The sequence below is a fragment of the Sphaerodactylus townsendi genome, linkage group LG03 (assembly GCF_021028975.2).
Source record: "Sphaerodactylus townsendi isolate TG3544 linkage group LG03, MPM_Stown_v2.3, whole genome shotgun sequence".
In the NCBI taxonomy this organism is placed as follows: domain Eukaryota; kingdom Metazoa; phylum Chordata; class Lepidosauria; order Squamata; family Sphaerodactylidae; genus Sphaerodactylus; species Sphaerodactylus townsendi.
The window spans coordinates 134,772,731-134,789,483 of record NC_059427.1 but is presented as its reverse complement, the minus strand read 5'-3'; the positions used below and the strand labels follow the sequence as shown (position 1 = coordinate 134,789,483).

The 16,753-nt window shown below is 41.8% G+C and overlaps 1 protein-coding gene across 7 annotated transcripts in view; it reads right to left on the bottom strand.

Moving 5' to 3' along the window:
• Positions 1 to 16,753, bottom strand: part of ARSG (arylsulfatase G) — a 99,453-nt gene that overhangs the window by 61,357 nt on the left and 21,343 nt on the right. For 6 of the 7 annotated variants that reach the window (XM_048491807.1, XM_048491810.1, XM_048491811.1 and 3 more), the window contains exons 2-3: positions 2,968 to 3,337; positions 1,048 to 1,235 (exon numbers count right to left, since the gene is read on the bottom strand). In XM_048491807.1, the coding sequence (XP_048347764.1) occupies positions 1,048 to 1,235; positions 2,968 to 3,191 (412 nt within the window). In that variant the 5' untranslated portion in view covers positions 3,192 to 3,337. Of the gene's footprint in view, positions 1 to 1,047; positions 1,236 to 2,967; positions 3,338 to 16,077; positions 16,180 to 16,753 lie in introns of those variants that run through there. The other variant, XM_048491808.1, reaches the window with a different exon arrangement.

Genomic DNA, 16,753 nt, shown 5'->3' with positions numbered 1-16,753 from the left:
TTGACCTCCTCACCTGGAAGAGGGGGAAATTTCTGGGTGGTTTTCTCTGTGGAAAAGGAAGTAGCAGATGGGGACACACCCACTCACCTCTCCGGCTGAGCAGGGAAGGCGTGCATCTTGAGGAAGCAGCAGGGGCAGGGGGCACAGGAGGAGGTGTAGAGCAGGCAGTGCAAACAAGCTTCTTGAGTGTGTGTGTGTGGGGGGGGAGTCTCTGGCTTCTCCCTGGTAGCTGCTTGAAGCTGCTGCACATGCTGCTACCTGCCCCCTGATAGAAGCCTGAGTACAGGGCAGGTAGTTGGCAGTGGCTGAGGTGGGCAGACAGCCAGTAGCCACAGAGGTGGCAACTCAAAGAGGTGGGACATGGAGGCTGGCGGGGGGTGCAGGAGGAGGGGGAAGACAGTGCAAACACTCTAGCTCCTCGCTCCTGGGTGGGGGAAAGGAAAGCTGAACCCAACATGATCTCCCCAAGTTGTGCCCAGGGGTTGAGTCCCCAACCCCCACCCCCTTCACAACACATGGGTCACTATATCCAACCCATATTCTAAATTTTATAGCCTTACTAAATGGGTCGAACCTACCCCTCCACTATGACTGCAGCATGGCGTAGGGGTTAAGAGCAGCAGCAGACTCTAACCTGGAGAACCAGGTTGAGCTAGTCCCAGCTCTCTCAGCCCAACCACTCACAAGGTATCTGTTGTGGGGAGGGGAACGAAAGGTTATTGCAAACAGCTTTGAGACTTTTTAAAGGTAGAAAAAAACCAACTCTTCTTCCATTGGGTAAAGTCTGAAGGCTTCCTTCAGCCTGTGGAGCCTTCCTTCAATGTTAGTAACTCTTCTGTTGGAGGAAGAGTAACAAGTTGGAGAAAGGCTCCCTGAAGGATGGCTGGATCCACTCCATTAATTCCAAATCCTGAAGCAATTCTCACCTACTATGCTCCTCTCCTTCCATAAATTGACGTGAATGTTCCTTGACAAATGTTTAATAAATTGCTTGTAAGGAAAACTGGAAAAATGGGCTCATTTTCACTTAGCAGTGGGTTGAGTTACCTATCACAGCAGTGAGGTAGCCGGTTTCCTTTAGAACTTCAGCTAATGTTGTCTCATTCAATGGGAGGCCACCCACTGATGTCTCAGCAAAATTGTGGGTCACCCCATTGCGCAGGCCAAGACGTCCTGTAAGCAGAGAGGCACGAGAAGGGGAGCAGGTAGATGCAGCAGAATGGAAATCTACAAATCTAGAAGCAGCACAAAGAACAGGTTTCATTTGTTACTTACAATTCATCGTGTTCTTTTTGTCGTAAGCAAACCAGTTCTGTGCCATCTATGAGCTGAAGCTTTAATGATGACAGTCATAATCCCTGCTCTTTACCTCCTATTTATAAAGCCCTTAGGGTTCTTAGATCAATTTGTGGCACACAAAAAAATGTATGTTGGTCCTTTTATATGGCAGAGACAGTGCTATCCATTTCATGTCTTTCTGCTCTTTGTTAGATCAATTCAATAAACCAGTTTCTGCATTCAACAGTCTGGTTATTGTAGAGAGATTGGCAGAACCTGACACTCCCCCTCTCTGTTGTTTGCTTATTCAGCTAGAGCTGATGAAGCAATTGCTGGAACTATGAGCTGGGAACCACCAGGTTCAATTTTTTACCTTGGCCACAAATTCACCAGGTGACCTTGGGCAGGCCACTCCCTACATCTGTATTTAATGTGCACCAAAGGGAAAGTCATATTGATCTACCATTACAAAGCTATTGTAAGAAAGACTGTGGCAGTATACACAAACTATAACGCATGGAAGCAACACGGCTTCATGGTCTGCATGAAACCTTTCTATTTCTGTTATGCTGTTTGACCAGGATTTTTATACAGCTGGCCAAACATGGGTGCCTTAAGGGTAGCCTATATTGTAACTGAGAGATAACTGGTCAGCCAAAATACTTTTGATCCTCTGTTTGCTAACGTGCCAAGGTGGAATGAAGATAACTGTCTTCTTGGAGGATGACACATGATAAAAATGTACATAGTAAGCAATGCAAGTCCTTATCACTGCTACTATCTCAGCTCCTGTCTGGCCAGGTTTTACAAGCAACTGCTGACGTCTTTTGAGGAGCTATAAACTCTTTAAGATACTGAAGGTTTTCTCCATCCTCAAAACATAACCATTAATTAACAGAGAGAATGTTGGTATTTTTTTAAACAAAACCTTTTTTTTTCATTCTTGCAGTTATACGGAGAAACTTGAAAATGTTCACATAAGGCATATTTTAAAACAACAAACAAAATGCCATTTCTGATGAGTAAAATCTCCATGCCATATTAAATAGGTAAGATGCATTTCATCAAATAGCTTAGAAGACTGTTATTTTGAAAATAAAATGCTTATAATGTAACTTTGGAAGTAATTGTCAATACAGAAGAGGATTGAACAATTATATATGGAATAAACTGGCTAACAGTAGAAATTAACAAAAATGTAATAGCAGAAAATAAGACTGTTTTTGTTAATTGCGTCGCTTGAGCTTTAAGAATAGGTTCTTGTGTTTTACACAGCAGTTACAACAGTTCTTGTTGTGGTTTAAACAAAGGAAAAATGGCATGCTCAAGATCCTTTGAAGAGCCATAACAAAGAAATATATATCACTGCCGCTTTATCCTCACAACACCCATACAATGTAGGCTAGGATGTGAGTGAGAGTAACTTGCCCAAGATCCAGCGAGCATCATGGTTGAGGGGGATTTAAGCTCACGTTTCCCAGATTCTAGTCTGAAATGCTAACCTCTAAACTGTATGATACTGATCTATTAACGACTGCTTGTCCTGATGGCGTTTTCATGCTAATCTCGCTGTGTATCTGTCATCAGTGCACTGAGGGAATATGCTATTTATGCGGTTCGCAATTCTACTTCCTTTGCAAATCAAAGGGAACTGGGAAAATAGATGCTAGGTGCCAGTTTTAAGTTTACCTCATCCCTTCCATTGCCATCTTATCCAAGTTGGGAGTGTCTTTTCGTTTGCCCCAGTTGGTGCCAAGGTCTCCCCATCCAATATCGTCTGCTAAAATTATTATGAAATTTGTTTTTTTGGAGCTGGATTTTTTCCCGCCCGAAGAGATTCCTGGATGGTGATAGGAGAAGAGTCCAACAAAGCAGGTGACCAACACCAACACTTTAAGGAAGAGAATCTCCATGGCATTAAGAATGCTCTTCTAGAAGACGTGGTATGAATGTGAAAGCTTATCTTCAAAATAGCCTCATAATCATGATCAAACTCCCAAGTCTTGGTTTCCTCAGAAGCAGCATAAAACTTCATACCACTTGGACCATTTCCACAGTTCTGCAGAAAAGGAAATCAGAATTAGAGATAGGGGAAACCCACAGATAGTAGCAACAAAAGTGTGTCAACTGCAAAGTGTGTGTTATGGGATCTTGTGGTACAGCATCTTGGAGACAGGAGTCTTGTGGCACCTTTTCACCTGAAGTTCACATCTTCAGCTGAAGAATTGGACACTAGTTGACAAAAAGTTATTTTTGAATGCCACTTCCATTGCATTTTGGAAATGTTAGTTCCAAATATAAAATTAAGTCAAGAATAAGCATTATCTGATTGTTTTTCCCATTTTGCTGCACTTTCTTTATTAATGCTATTCCTCAAAACTATGACAACAATGCTGGATATTCATTTTCACGTTTTTAATTCCACACAATGCCTTGACATTGCAAAAGAATGTTACATTTCCTTTTTTCTAGAGGGCCATCCTTTAATTTTATTTATGGAGGGCTAAATGTCAACTTACACCCAATATTCCTGTGCTAGAAAGCAACAAGAAATCAGAATTGGGGTTAGGGAGACTGTGTTTTATTGCAACAGACATTAGTACACCTTGCCATGAATGAAGTTTTTTAAACTCTTCTAAGCGCAAATTCCTATATTCATCTCTCTTGGTCTCTTTCCGTCTCTCTCTCAAGAGGGGCTTTTAGAAACGCCTGGATGAAGCAGTAGATTTTAGGTATCGCCAGGTGTTTTAAAAAATGGCCTTAAACTATTTCCGAGAATTATGTTCTAAGAGTCTATATTTATATTGTATTTATATTTAAATTATGAGAGCACACTTTTGTTAAGTCATGTTATGTTGTTTACGTTGTACACCACTCAGAGCCCTTTGGGGGTGAGCAGTATAAAAGTCTAAATAATAATAATAATAATAATAATAATAATAATAATAATAATAATAATAATAATAATAATAATGATGATGATGATGATGATGATGATGATGATGGTGATGATGATGTTCCCTTTCATAATAAAATTTAATTGCACCTGCAATTCATAATCATCACCTCGTATCAGATCTAACTTCTGTAAAGTCATACCGGAACCCTCTTCTATACTCTTAGGAGCTGAGACCAATTAGAAAGGCAATTTTTGTCAATATCTGCAGTATGACTGAAAACAGGACATGCACAGAAAAGATCAGACAGGAGTCACTAGCCTGTGTGCAGATAGCAGACAGGCAAGCAAACACAGTAAACATAAAGATTTACAGTTGTTTTCAAGAATGTACAAAGGCTACTTAGCAAATTCGTTTAGATGCACATATCTTAAGTATTCGCAGTGAAGAGATGGCAACATTCACTTAGGAACCAAGCTAAATATAAAAAAATCCAACTTGCACTTGTGGATGTTAATACCTCAGGGAGAATTTAATCTAACAATTCTGATATTCGGCTACCTCAGTCTCAAGCAAAAGACAATCAGACAGATTGGTAAAGAAATTCTACAACTGTGCCAAATTGCGACTTGCACACATTACTGCCAAATGATAGACCCAAATCTACTTAGGCCACATTCAGACATTACAATTCTCTGTTATTTATAAACCATGTATAAGCCATGATGTGTTCAAAAAGTCCAGTTAGCTGTGACATCTAGATGCAGCTGAGCCAACATTTTGGGACTGACAGTAAAGCAGGATTTCCAACTGGGATTTCCAACTGTATTTGTATCTGCACCTTGTACTCATCTCTATTGTGATGTCTGAATTTACCAACCCACAGGTTTTGAGTGTCAGAGGCCCTTGCAATTGCCTGGATACAGATACAGAAATGTAGACAATTTATCCTCCCTGGAGGGAAGCAGAGAGGATGCAAGGAACAGACATACCCTTGGGTGGTTTACACACCAACTGTGATTTCTTACTTATGTTTTAATGGTTCTTCAATAAAGTAATTGGTATTTTGTGAACAGTGTGAGGCAGTTGGTGATACAGGGAATGCCCCCTCCCCCAAAACCTTCTGCACTTGTCCAGGAAACCAACTGTACAAGGTGATCTGTATCTCTCATCAACCGCTGCCAACAATATGGACCAACAGGAACCAGTATGGGCCAAAATACCATCTTGAGGTCTGAAACAGAACTTCCAACCCTGCCCTCCACTCAGGCAGAAATAGTCAAAAAGTGTGTTACGTTTGACACAAAAATCTTCTGTACTGTTTCAAAGCATGCTACCTCATCACAGTAACACCAGCCAGTGTTAATGCCAGATGTTTAGCTGTCTTAGTCTGTAGGAACCAAAGTTCAAAAGGAGGATGACACACAAAACTCCTGAATTAGAATTTGTGAGAAGATTCAAAACAACATACCTGCCCAGTGCTTAATAGGGACCTGGGAATCCTAATTCACTGTATGTGCTAATATCCTGCAAATTCCACCCCTTTCTGATGTTAATTACTTCAGCTAAACCTCTACAGAAAGTTGATTCATTTGAAAAGTGGTGCTGGTGAAAATGTTTATGGGTACTATGGACCACTAGATCAAATCAAGTCTGAACATATCCTAGAAGCTAAAATGACTAAACTGAGACTATGGTACTTTAGTCACATTATGAGAAGAGTCACTGGAAAAGACAATAATGCTAGGAACAATTGAAAGCAGCAGAAACAGAGGAAGACCCAACATAAGATGGATTGATTCAGTTAAGGAAGCCATGGCCCTCAGTTTACAAGACTTGAGCAAGGCTGTTAATGATAGGATGCTTTGGAGGACATTAATTCATAGGGTTGTGATGAGTTGGAAGCAACTGACTGCACTTAATATACACAAACATGCCTCTATAATATCCTGTTGTGTCTGCTTATCTCATGTCTAGGTTTAGCCTATCTAACAAGAGTGATCTGATTACTGAATTAACTAATTACGCTTTCAATTGAATCTCTTTGGTCCCTTCCGCACATACAGAATAATGTACTTTAAATCCACTTTCACAATTGTTTGCAAGTGGATTTTGCTATTTCACACAGTAAAATCCAGTGGATTGAATAGTGCATTACTGTATGTGTGGAAGGGGCCTTTGTTATACCCCTTTCTGATGAATTCACACTCTTCTGACTTATGCTGGAATATATTTGGCAACCCAATCCAAATCCTGTTTTATACCCAACAATGGCAGTTCCCAGGCTATATGGGATTTTATTTTCAGACTAACAGAACAATCATTGTTATAACACACCAACTACACACATACATCCTTCAGACAGCGCGTTCGTGTGCTGCATTTTTGCAAACTGTTTAACAACTTGATCTGCTGAGAACTGGACAAAACTGACAACTTCCAGAGCTGGAGGCTATTTGTTCATAACCATCAGCACCAGCCTAATCTGCAAGGACAATAAAAATGTTATCAGAAAGCAACACTTGAAAGAAGAAAGCAGCTTGAATATCAAAGACCCGAAAATAAACAGTTGGAGGTAGATGGAAATGGCAGGCTGAGTCCAGCTAAGACCAGTATTATGACAGATGTTTCTAGTTGTGTATCAATGACCTTGGGGAAAGAATGTGCAGCTGAAGATACAAAATTAGTGGGTCAGTCAACACAACAAAGAGGGTGGGGGAGAATGACCTAGATAAGTGAGGGGCATGAGTAAATACTTGGATAAACAAAACCAACCAGAGCTCTGAGATAGCAAGGAGGGAATCCAAGGAACGCCCTCAGCAAGTCAAGAATCCAGCCTGTTCTCCAATTAAGTTCATGCTGAATGAATGGGTGCGTGTAAGCTTTTGAGAAATGTCTGCAAGTAACTAAACAAGGGAGCCTGAGGGAGTCTCTGAATAAGGGTGTAACATATGATTAAAACAGAGGCTTTCAGCCATTGAGCAGCTGTGAGTTTCCTATGGGGAATTAATTCTGATATGCTGCACAGGTTCAGTTTTGATTAGGAATGCAGCTTGGGAAAGGGACTTCGACCTTCCCACCTTCCCAACTCAAAAATTCCCTGAAAGGGTTTTGTGTGCCACACTGGAGGGTTGCATGAAAACTGGATAACTGCACAATAAGACCCATTTCAGGTTGGGGAAATGGTGCAGGGAGAAGATGAGTCCCTACTCCCCCTGAGCTATGGTCCTACGGGTCACCTGTGGTGATTCACAATTGAGTTCCCACAAGGAACTCGCTGTTGCCCTCTTGCTGCAAGTCCCTGTGACAATCACATATTGCACTAGGCCGATTAGCCACAGCTCTGTTCTGCCCTTGCCCCACTCTGGCACAAAAGTTGCATCAGAAGTGCTTTCACTTTTCATGGGGAAAGCGAGAAACATAGGTGAGGCAAGAGCAAGCAAGTTGGGACAAGAAATCTTGCCCTGACACACTTCCTCTCTCGGTGCATTGCAGGGAGGAAGAGGGTCAGGACAAGATTTCTTGCCCCAACGCGCTCCAGCTGCCAAAGCACAGCAGCTGCCTGGTGGATAATTGGCTATACAGTCTAGTTTAGTCTCAATATCACATTTGTAACACTATCATAATCAACAGACGCAGAATAAATGTGCGTAGCTAGTACAAGTCACAGAGGTTCAGTGATGAAAATCATTTGTGTTACCCTTGTACGGGATACTAGTTTTGAATGCTGTAGAGTCATGTGTCAGAAAATGCACAGATGCATCTTCAGTAGGCTCTTGCAAACCAACGGCCCAAGGACAATTATTTAAAAATAAACAATTGCAATTTGTTACTGTTATTGAAAGAGGTGGATATTGTATTCCCTTCATACAAGCTGATTTGCAGTGAAAATTCACTGGCAATGTAGGGCGAATAGGAGACCAACATTCCCTTCCCTGAACTAGTTCCCAGGCACGGATGCAAATTTTAACTTGCCTAGCAGGTGCTGAGTCACCAGGTAACCTGATTTCCTTGATGCACCAACCTATATCCATTGTAAATCATCAAACAGCTATGTTCTTGAGTTCTTAGAATCATAATCATTAAACAGACACAGCGTTGTAATGCTGCTTGGATTGTCTCTTGGAAGCGACAAATGCTACAAGCCTTGTTTGCGTCTCTTCCCAAAGCTTTCGGTTTTCCCCTCTAACATAAATTTGTGAAATAGCCTGTATGAATGCACACAATACACACATCCCATTTTGCTCAAAGGAACACCCAGAACTTTAAGACAAGATTCTGAAATGACCCTATTCATCCGAAATGAAATTAGCAAATTAAAAATCAACATGTTTTCTAACTGAACGATTTAAATGGGTGCGACAGTGCAAATTCTAACGTTCTCTCTTCCACAAAACAAGCATGGTGCAATGACAATTAAAAGTGACAGCAAACACTCTATCCAGACCAGGGAAAGAAAAACTGTACTTCCTTTTGGAGCAGCAGTGGCGTAGGAGGTTAAGAGCTTGTGAATCTAATCTGGAGGAACCGGGTTTGATTCCCAACTCTGCTGCCTGAGCTGTGGAGGCTTATCTGGGGAATTCAGATTAGCCTGTGCACTCCCACACACGCCAGCTGGGTGACCTTGGGCTAGTCACAGCTTCTCGGAGCTCTCTCAGCCCCACCCACCTCACAGGGTGTTTGTTGTGAGGAGGGAAGGGAAAGGAGATTGTAAGCCCCTTTGAGTCTCCTGCAGGAGAGAAAGGGGGGATATAAATCCAAACTCTTCTTCTTCTTCTTCTTTTAATGTAACAGTCCATAACAAACAACTACATATCATCAAGTCTGCTAACAGCCCATGAGACAGGGTGAAACAGGTAATGACTTGCCTACAGCCACCACAGCAATTAATAAAGGTGAAACGAGTAGAACCCAGGTGTTGCTGAAATATGTCCAACTCCTTTGGCAGTCACTTGTCAATCAACTGCACTAACTGCGCTAATAAATGAGTAGATTAGTATGCTTTTAGAACACTCACATTTGAAGTATCTCTAGCTACCATTAACATGCCCCAAACTTTGCAAATAAGTTCAGTTGTGAAGAAAACACAGTGGACAACCCAAAATGGATTTATGAGCCTAAGAACACTGAACAATCTATCCTGACAACTATTTGCAAAGATAGAGGGATCCTGCTTGAGTGCAATCTGCAATACAATGCCAGAGAAAGAAAGCAGAAGCCCCCTGAACATAGGAAGGCAACAGAGAACAGGAAACAGGAATTACTGGTGGTAAACTTCAATAACTAAGAGATGCCAGATAACCGAGGAAGGGTTGTCTGCAGCTACTAAGCCCAAGGGCAAGGTTTTGGCTTCATATGCCTCTCTTCTTCCTGTGCTGATTTTTTAACAGCTTGAGAACGTTTGTATGCAATTTCTCACCTAAAACTACAACCCTTTGCTGCTAGATAAATATAGTGTCTAACAGTAAAAGCCTACAATTAATTCCTCAGGAACAAAGATCTGTTTCATACAATTCTGAACAGAGAAGTGACACACCATAAAAAGTCATCAGGTTGAGAAACCCTCTCGGAACATTGGTTACCAACAAAAATCAAATCATGTTCACTGTTACATAGCAAATAATCTCCCAGGAAGCAACATTACTGGAAGGGCAACTGAAGTCATACTGGTCTATTTAAACAGAGGCCTACATACTGTGGGGCTACTGCAGAGTTACTTAACCCCTCCATTGCCTTTCCTAATGGCAGAAACAAACCACTGGAAACTTATGCCATAATTCTCAAATGTGAGGGATGCTGCTCACATTTGCGTCTTTTTTTAAAAGAAATGACTTAACCTTAAGAAGTCTTCTCTGTAAGTGCCTCATCTACCACCTGTTTTATGCCTGTATATAGCTGACGGAATGCCATTCATCCCAATTCTCACCCAGTTCAGTGGCAGATGAAGATGCTGCATGGATTTTATATATAATAAATACAATTCAACTGATTGTCTACACTCTGCATATAAAATGCATAACTGGTTCTGCTAGCTATTTGACAGATTTTGGTTTTCTAGGCTGTAGAATCTGTGTACACATTTCCATTTCAAGTTAATTAAAGTTTCTATTGATCTCGTAAGGTTATATTAGTAACTGCTTCAGCAAAGCCGAAGGTAGCTCTGCAAGTTTTGATTACCATGACAGTGTACTAAACTTCTGTAGATCACAAAAACTATAAGTCAAACAAGGTGAGGTTTACCTTATTGCCAATCCAGTAAATGTTACCACTTATTACATGAGAGAAAACCCCCCACAGAGTTCCAATGCAAAAGATATTAACAATTAACGCTCTGAGGATCAGAAATCCAGAGCTTTCAATGGAGTGGAGAAGTGTTCACTCATGTATACGTGTACACTTGTTTGTGTAAGAAAAGGATTCATTAAAAAAAAAAACCAAGACTAACCAGAACTTAATCTTCAATGTTGTTACACATGCTCCAAAGACAAGAAGTACGGCTCAAGCACAAAAATGAAAAAGGTATACGTCATAGTTTAATCTAAAGTACAAATAGCTTATATGCAACTTATCCCTGAAATCAGGCTCCATCCCTGAAGACTGGAAGATGGCCAATGTCACACCAATCTTTAAGAAAGGATCTAGGGGGGACCCAGGAAATTATAGGCCAGTCAGTTTGACATCTGCTCCTGGTAAATTAGTAGAATCTATCATTAAAGATAAAATTATAAAACATGTAGAAAAGCAAGATCCTGCTGAGGAAGAGTCAGCATGGCTTTTGCAGAGGCAAATCCTGTCTTACAAACTTACTAGAGTTCTTTGAGGGTATAAACAGGCAAATGGATAAGGGGTAACCAGTGGACATTGTCTACTTGGATTTCCAAAAGGCTTTTGACAAAGTTCCTCACCAGAGACTATTGAGAAAACTCAGCAATCAAGGAATAAGAGGGGAAGTCCTCCTATGGATTAAAAACTGGTTGAGAAACACAAAGTAAAGAGTGGGTGTAAATGGGAAATTCTCACAATGGAGACATGTAGGGAGTGGTGTCCCCCAAGGATCAGTTTGGGGACCAGTGCTCTTTAACCTATTCATAAATGAACTGGAAGTAGGGGTGGGTAGCATGGTGGCCAAGTTTGCAGATGATACCAAATTATGTAGGGTGGTGAGAACCGCAAAGGATTGCGAAGAGCTCCAAGCGGAACTTGATGAATTAGGTGAGTGGGCTAAGAAATGGCAAATGCAGTTCAATGTAGCAAAATGTAAAGTGATGCACATAGGGGCAAAAAATCCAAACTTCACATACACGCTACAGGGGTTTGGGCGTCTTAGTTGATAGTTCCATGGGAATGTCAACTCAATGCATGGCAGCTGTGAAAAAGGCAAACTCTATGCTGGGGATAATTAGGAAAGGAGTTGATAATAAAACTGCAAGGATTGTCATGCCCTTATATAAAGTCGTAGTGCGACCGCACTTGGAGTGCTGTGTTCAGTTCTGGTCGCCACATCTCAAAAAGGATAATGACGAGATAGAAAAAGTGCAGAGAAGGGCAACGAGGATGATTGAGGGACTGGAGCACCTTCCTTATGAGGAGAGGCTGCAGTGTTTGGGACTCTTTAGTTTGGAGAGGAGGCGGCTGAGGGGGGATATGATTGAAGTCTACAAAATTATGCATGGGATAGAAAATGTTGACAGAGAGAAATTTTTCTCTCTTTCTCACAATACTAGAACCAGGGGGCATACATTGAAAATGCTGGGGGGAAGAATTAGGACTAGTAAATGGAAACACTTCTTCACGCAACGTGTGATTGGTGTTTGGAATATGCTGCCACAGGAGGTGGTGATGGCCACTAACCTGGATAGCTTTAAAAGGGGCTTGGACAGATTTATGGAGGAGAAGTCAATTTATGGCTACCAATCTTGATCCTCTTTGATCTGAGATTGAAAATGCCTTAACAGACCAGGTGCTCGGGAGCAACAGCCGCAGAAGGCCATTGCTTTCACATCCTGCATGTGAGCTCCCAAAGGCATCTGGTGGGCCACTGCGAGTAGCAGAGAGCTGGACTAGATGGACTCTGGTCTGATCCAGCTGGCTTGTTCTTATGTTCTTATCCAGCCAAAAGGTGTTCTTCCTCTGGAAGCTGAACAAACATCTGACATTAGCTTTTGAAATGTTTGATGTAATCTTGGGAGCTGCATATTAGTGAGCTGAAATCCAATTCTGAAGTCAGCCATACTCCCATCAGCAGGCTGTGGACAGAAACCGTGACATTCAAAATATAGAGAAGATGTGTAACAACATCCCTCAACAGAGCTTATGCCACTTCCTGAGAAGAATTATCCTTTCTGCTACCACCTGAGCAAGAAAACGTGTCTGGTTATATTACTGCCTTAAGAAAAAATAAAATGAGCATTTTGTAGCACTGTAGAACGTTCAAAGCACATTATGTACAAAATGCATGTGGAAATCACGCATATGCATAACTGCTAATACTAATCATTTCATTACAGAGGAAGTATGGCTTAAGTTCATGGTGAGGACTTCCAGTGTAGCTCCAGATTAAATCCTAAATCAACTTTCCAGAAAATCTATTTTCCATGGGTGCCATGGTGCCCACAATGCATTTCCGGGTATGTATGGCTTTCCCCTAACTCACCACAGGAAAGGTTTCAGAACAACCCAGGAAGCAGGGATAATTCAGAAAGAGCTGCCTCCATCATAGGATATTTGGTTTGAAATCTCTCAGGACTTTGTGATTACCCCTAGCCCAACCCCCAGGCCAGCTATTTAATTTTTTTTTACTTACAAAATGCATCTCTCCTTTCTGCCCTCAAAGAGGTTAACAGATTGAAAACAGAAACCAGCTTTTAAAAAATTCTAAGATTAGGGCTATAGTGTTGGACCACCATAGCAATCCAATGCAACCAAATGCTGATGATATAACACAGAATTGCTCTGTCACTAGAGTTTGGATACATTAAAATCCTATGGGGCTATAATATTAATCTCAGAACATTAGAACAAAGGTGAAAAAGAACATGCCACGAAAAAAGGCTGGGAGAATAAAGCAGCACTATTTGAAATGGCCAAAATGCTTCCGAGTCCTTTACAGATGGCTCACAGGTGGATTGAAATAAACTGTATGAAACGTGTGTCCCTATATCACTTTCCTTGGAATTGGATAAACAACAGATAACCTCCAGTTTAGTACAGCAATCTGAAAGGGGCCATAGAATAGGAAGCAGGGAATGCCAAATGAACCAAAAAAGTCTTGCCAGAAGATCCTAGCAGAAGCAAAGCCAAGGGAGAGCATCCCAGAGCATCACTGGGGAGCGCATCCCAGAGTTTTGGTGCCCTCTCCCCAGTTGCTGCCTGCTTAATTTCATAAGACCAGGACCCTGAAGCAGGATTTTAGAAGATTACCATAAGTTTATAAAGGAATAGGCAGTCCTTTATGCATGCTGGTACCAAGCCTTATAGAGTTGCAAAGATCAACACTAGCACCTATTGTGGTGGCATCCACTACCTATTCTGAAAGTTCTAAGTCTTAACAAGATTGGAAGGCCCTTTTCGAGGCAGTAAGGTCCATTGGACTCAACTAAACTTGTGTGAATAGAATCATATAACTGAAAAGAGCTTTACAGACATACAAACGCTTCCTCAATGCAAACTTTCAGTTACTAGTCCCTTAGGCCAAACTAGATGGTTTAAGGAAAAGCTAATTAGCAGCCGCAGGAAGCGGCTGTGGAGATTGAAAAGGGGACTTTATGAAAGGGCATTTAATGTCTTGAATTTAAATAGTCCCTTCAACACTGCAATTAGTCTTATGAAAAAAAAGACACATGCATGGATCTGATTTTCCTAGCTAGAGGGCTAACTGCAGCTTTGGAAGGAACTATTTAAATGGTAGAAGATGTCTGGAAGAAAAAGATTAACACTTTTTTCCTCAGGGGGCCCTTCTGGAATTTTCAGAGTTGCTACCCCAGGCTGCTAATTACCTTTTAAAAGTGATGCATCAAATTTGGCCTCTACATTGACCCATAATAAGCAACCTCTTTAAGTAAATGCTGGTGGCATTTGCCAACCAATTCACAATTATCTCTCTGGCTTCTATAACCCACAGAATAAAACCCATGCTACTCAAAGATATTAGTTTGGTCAGCTTAAGTGTTTGCTGTGTCTCTTTAGCTCATGAAGTATTTGAAGGGCAACAGTACAAGTATGTTTGGTCTCAGCAATATAATAAACGTGTGCCACAAAAACCTTCAAAAACCTAGATGGTTTTAAAAATATTTTAACATATATTAATATTTATGTTAGGCCCCTTAACGAGACTGTTGGCAGCTAGAAGCAGGTTATTATCAAAATTCTGATGATACCCAGTTATATATCTAACAAGCCACTGACTTTCTCTGTCTTGGTCAAGTGTCTGAAAGCAATTGTCTACTAGCTGAGGGAGAGCAACCTGAAGTAGAATCCAAATAAGACAGTGGTTATTCTGGAAGTGCCACTATTTTGAACTGGACTGTTCTTCCTACCATTAATGGCACAAACACCCGGTAAGAATATACTGTTGTTGGATTTTGATCTCCTATTAGAGAAACAGACGTCTGTGACTGTAAAAAAATGTTTTTCCCCCAGCTACATCTATTGCTGCATATGCCTAATGTTATGATTTTCAATGATTGCTTGGACTTGTCAACTTTATCACACAACCTTCCAAATATATCTAAATTGCACAAACCGGCTGCAGCTGAAATAATAATGAAATTACTGGTAGTACACTGCACTCTTAAACTTTCTAGGTAGAGCAGAAGTCTCATGGATTTCAATGAGGCATTTTGAAAACCTGCAGACCTGTAATCAGACCCATAAAATCTATTTTAGCAGAACCAACCGAATTAACAGAAAACATTGTACAAGCTTTCACTAGGCTGAATGTTAAAACACAAAAGATCAACCGCGGGTAGAAGTCTGAGTGTTTCAGGGTTTTATGTCTGCCTCCTGTGTGGATTTTCAGGCAGCCTTGAACAGATTGGGAATTGCTGGGCAGAGCTAGTATCAAGGTGCAACTTCAGTTTTCTAGGAAGAAAAAAATGGAAATGTCAAACATAAACATGCACTAGCAATAGATCAAATGTCTTTTAACACCAAAAAAACACAGGCACCTTATAAGACAACAAGCAGAAGAAAAAGCATGGTAGTCAGATTAAAATGGAAAATTGACTTTAGATGATGTTTCAGGTAAAAGGGTCAGTTAAATTCAAATAACCTATTACCATTATCTTGTGTGGGGTGGGGGCAATTTCCTCAGACGGAAGTTCTGTAGAATTTTTAAGTCACAATGATCTTCCTTAGAACACACCCCGTGGCAAAATAAACAATGTTCAAGTAAAGACTACCCAGTATCGTTTTGCATATAGACAGCGAGTGATCTCCACTCCGATGTAATGCTAAACACATTAGGATTAATAAAAGCATTAAAAAAGGTAGAAAGCTAGTTCTGTAGTACATGAGAGCTCCATGTTAAAAGCATTTAACTTTGTGTAAAGAACTCGATTTCCTGCATGTGCAAAACACTCAAGAGCCATTAAAGCAGCTGCTATGGCAAATGATGCCACAGAAGCGGGTTTCGCTTCACAACCACAAAAATCCACGAATTGGAAGGGGGGCGGGGAAGTAGTAGACACCCAAGCCGGCAAAATCGCAAATTCAAGGCAGAGATTGCAAACTGCTGACGCCGGGGAACAAGCCTTGCAACACAATGGCCCTTTGCAAGTGGGGGATGCTGATGGCTTAGCTTTGCGCGTCGCACACACAGCTAACCCACTGAGTCATCAGCATTATTACCCACTGGAACAAGAAGCGCTCAGCTTCCGGGAGATTACGAGGCTCTTGTGCATACCCGACAGAAGCCAGCCGCACACCCAAACTGGCAAAAACCTGTTCTGCCCGGATCCAGCAGCAGCAGCACGAGCTCAAACCTGGGGAAGTGGGACGCGCTCGCGCCGCCGCAGGAAAAGCGCACGCGCAGCGTTGCTCGCGCCCGGAACGACTGCGCTGCACGAGCCGGCCGCTGGGGGGCGAATCTCACAGCTCAGAAGCCAAAGAAGGCAGCCGGGCGTCATTGATGAGAGCAAGCAGAGGGGCTCCTGTCCTGGTCCAAAACTTGGACATTTCTACCGTAACCGGGAGGCTCATTCCTACATTCCAGGACGGATTGTCCTCAAAATTACAAGCAAACTGGTGCAAGTTTCCTCTTTCCTCCGAACTGCACTTTTGCAACGTGGCGCGCGACTCTATTGTTCAGAACGTGCTGTCGAAATAATCTCGCAATAGCTGCTCACTTTTCGGGACAGCTCAAGAGCCCGCTGTCCAGTTCAGCCGGTGGACTCGGACTGTCTAGTTCAGCCGGTGGTCCAAACAGCCCGCCGGCACCCCGAACGGTTTCCTAGGAAACGGGAGGAGCAGAATTCCCTCGTCTCTGCGCTTTTGCCGGCAGTGTCTGTTATCTAGGATGCTTAGCCAGGGTTGCCGCCAGCAGATCCCGGCAAAACATGACTGTGCAGCCCACGCGGCCG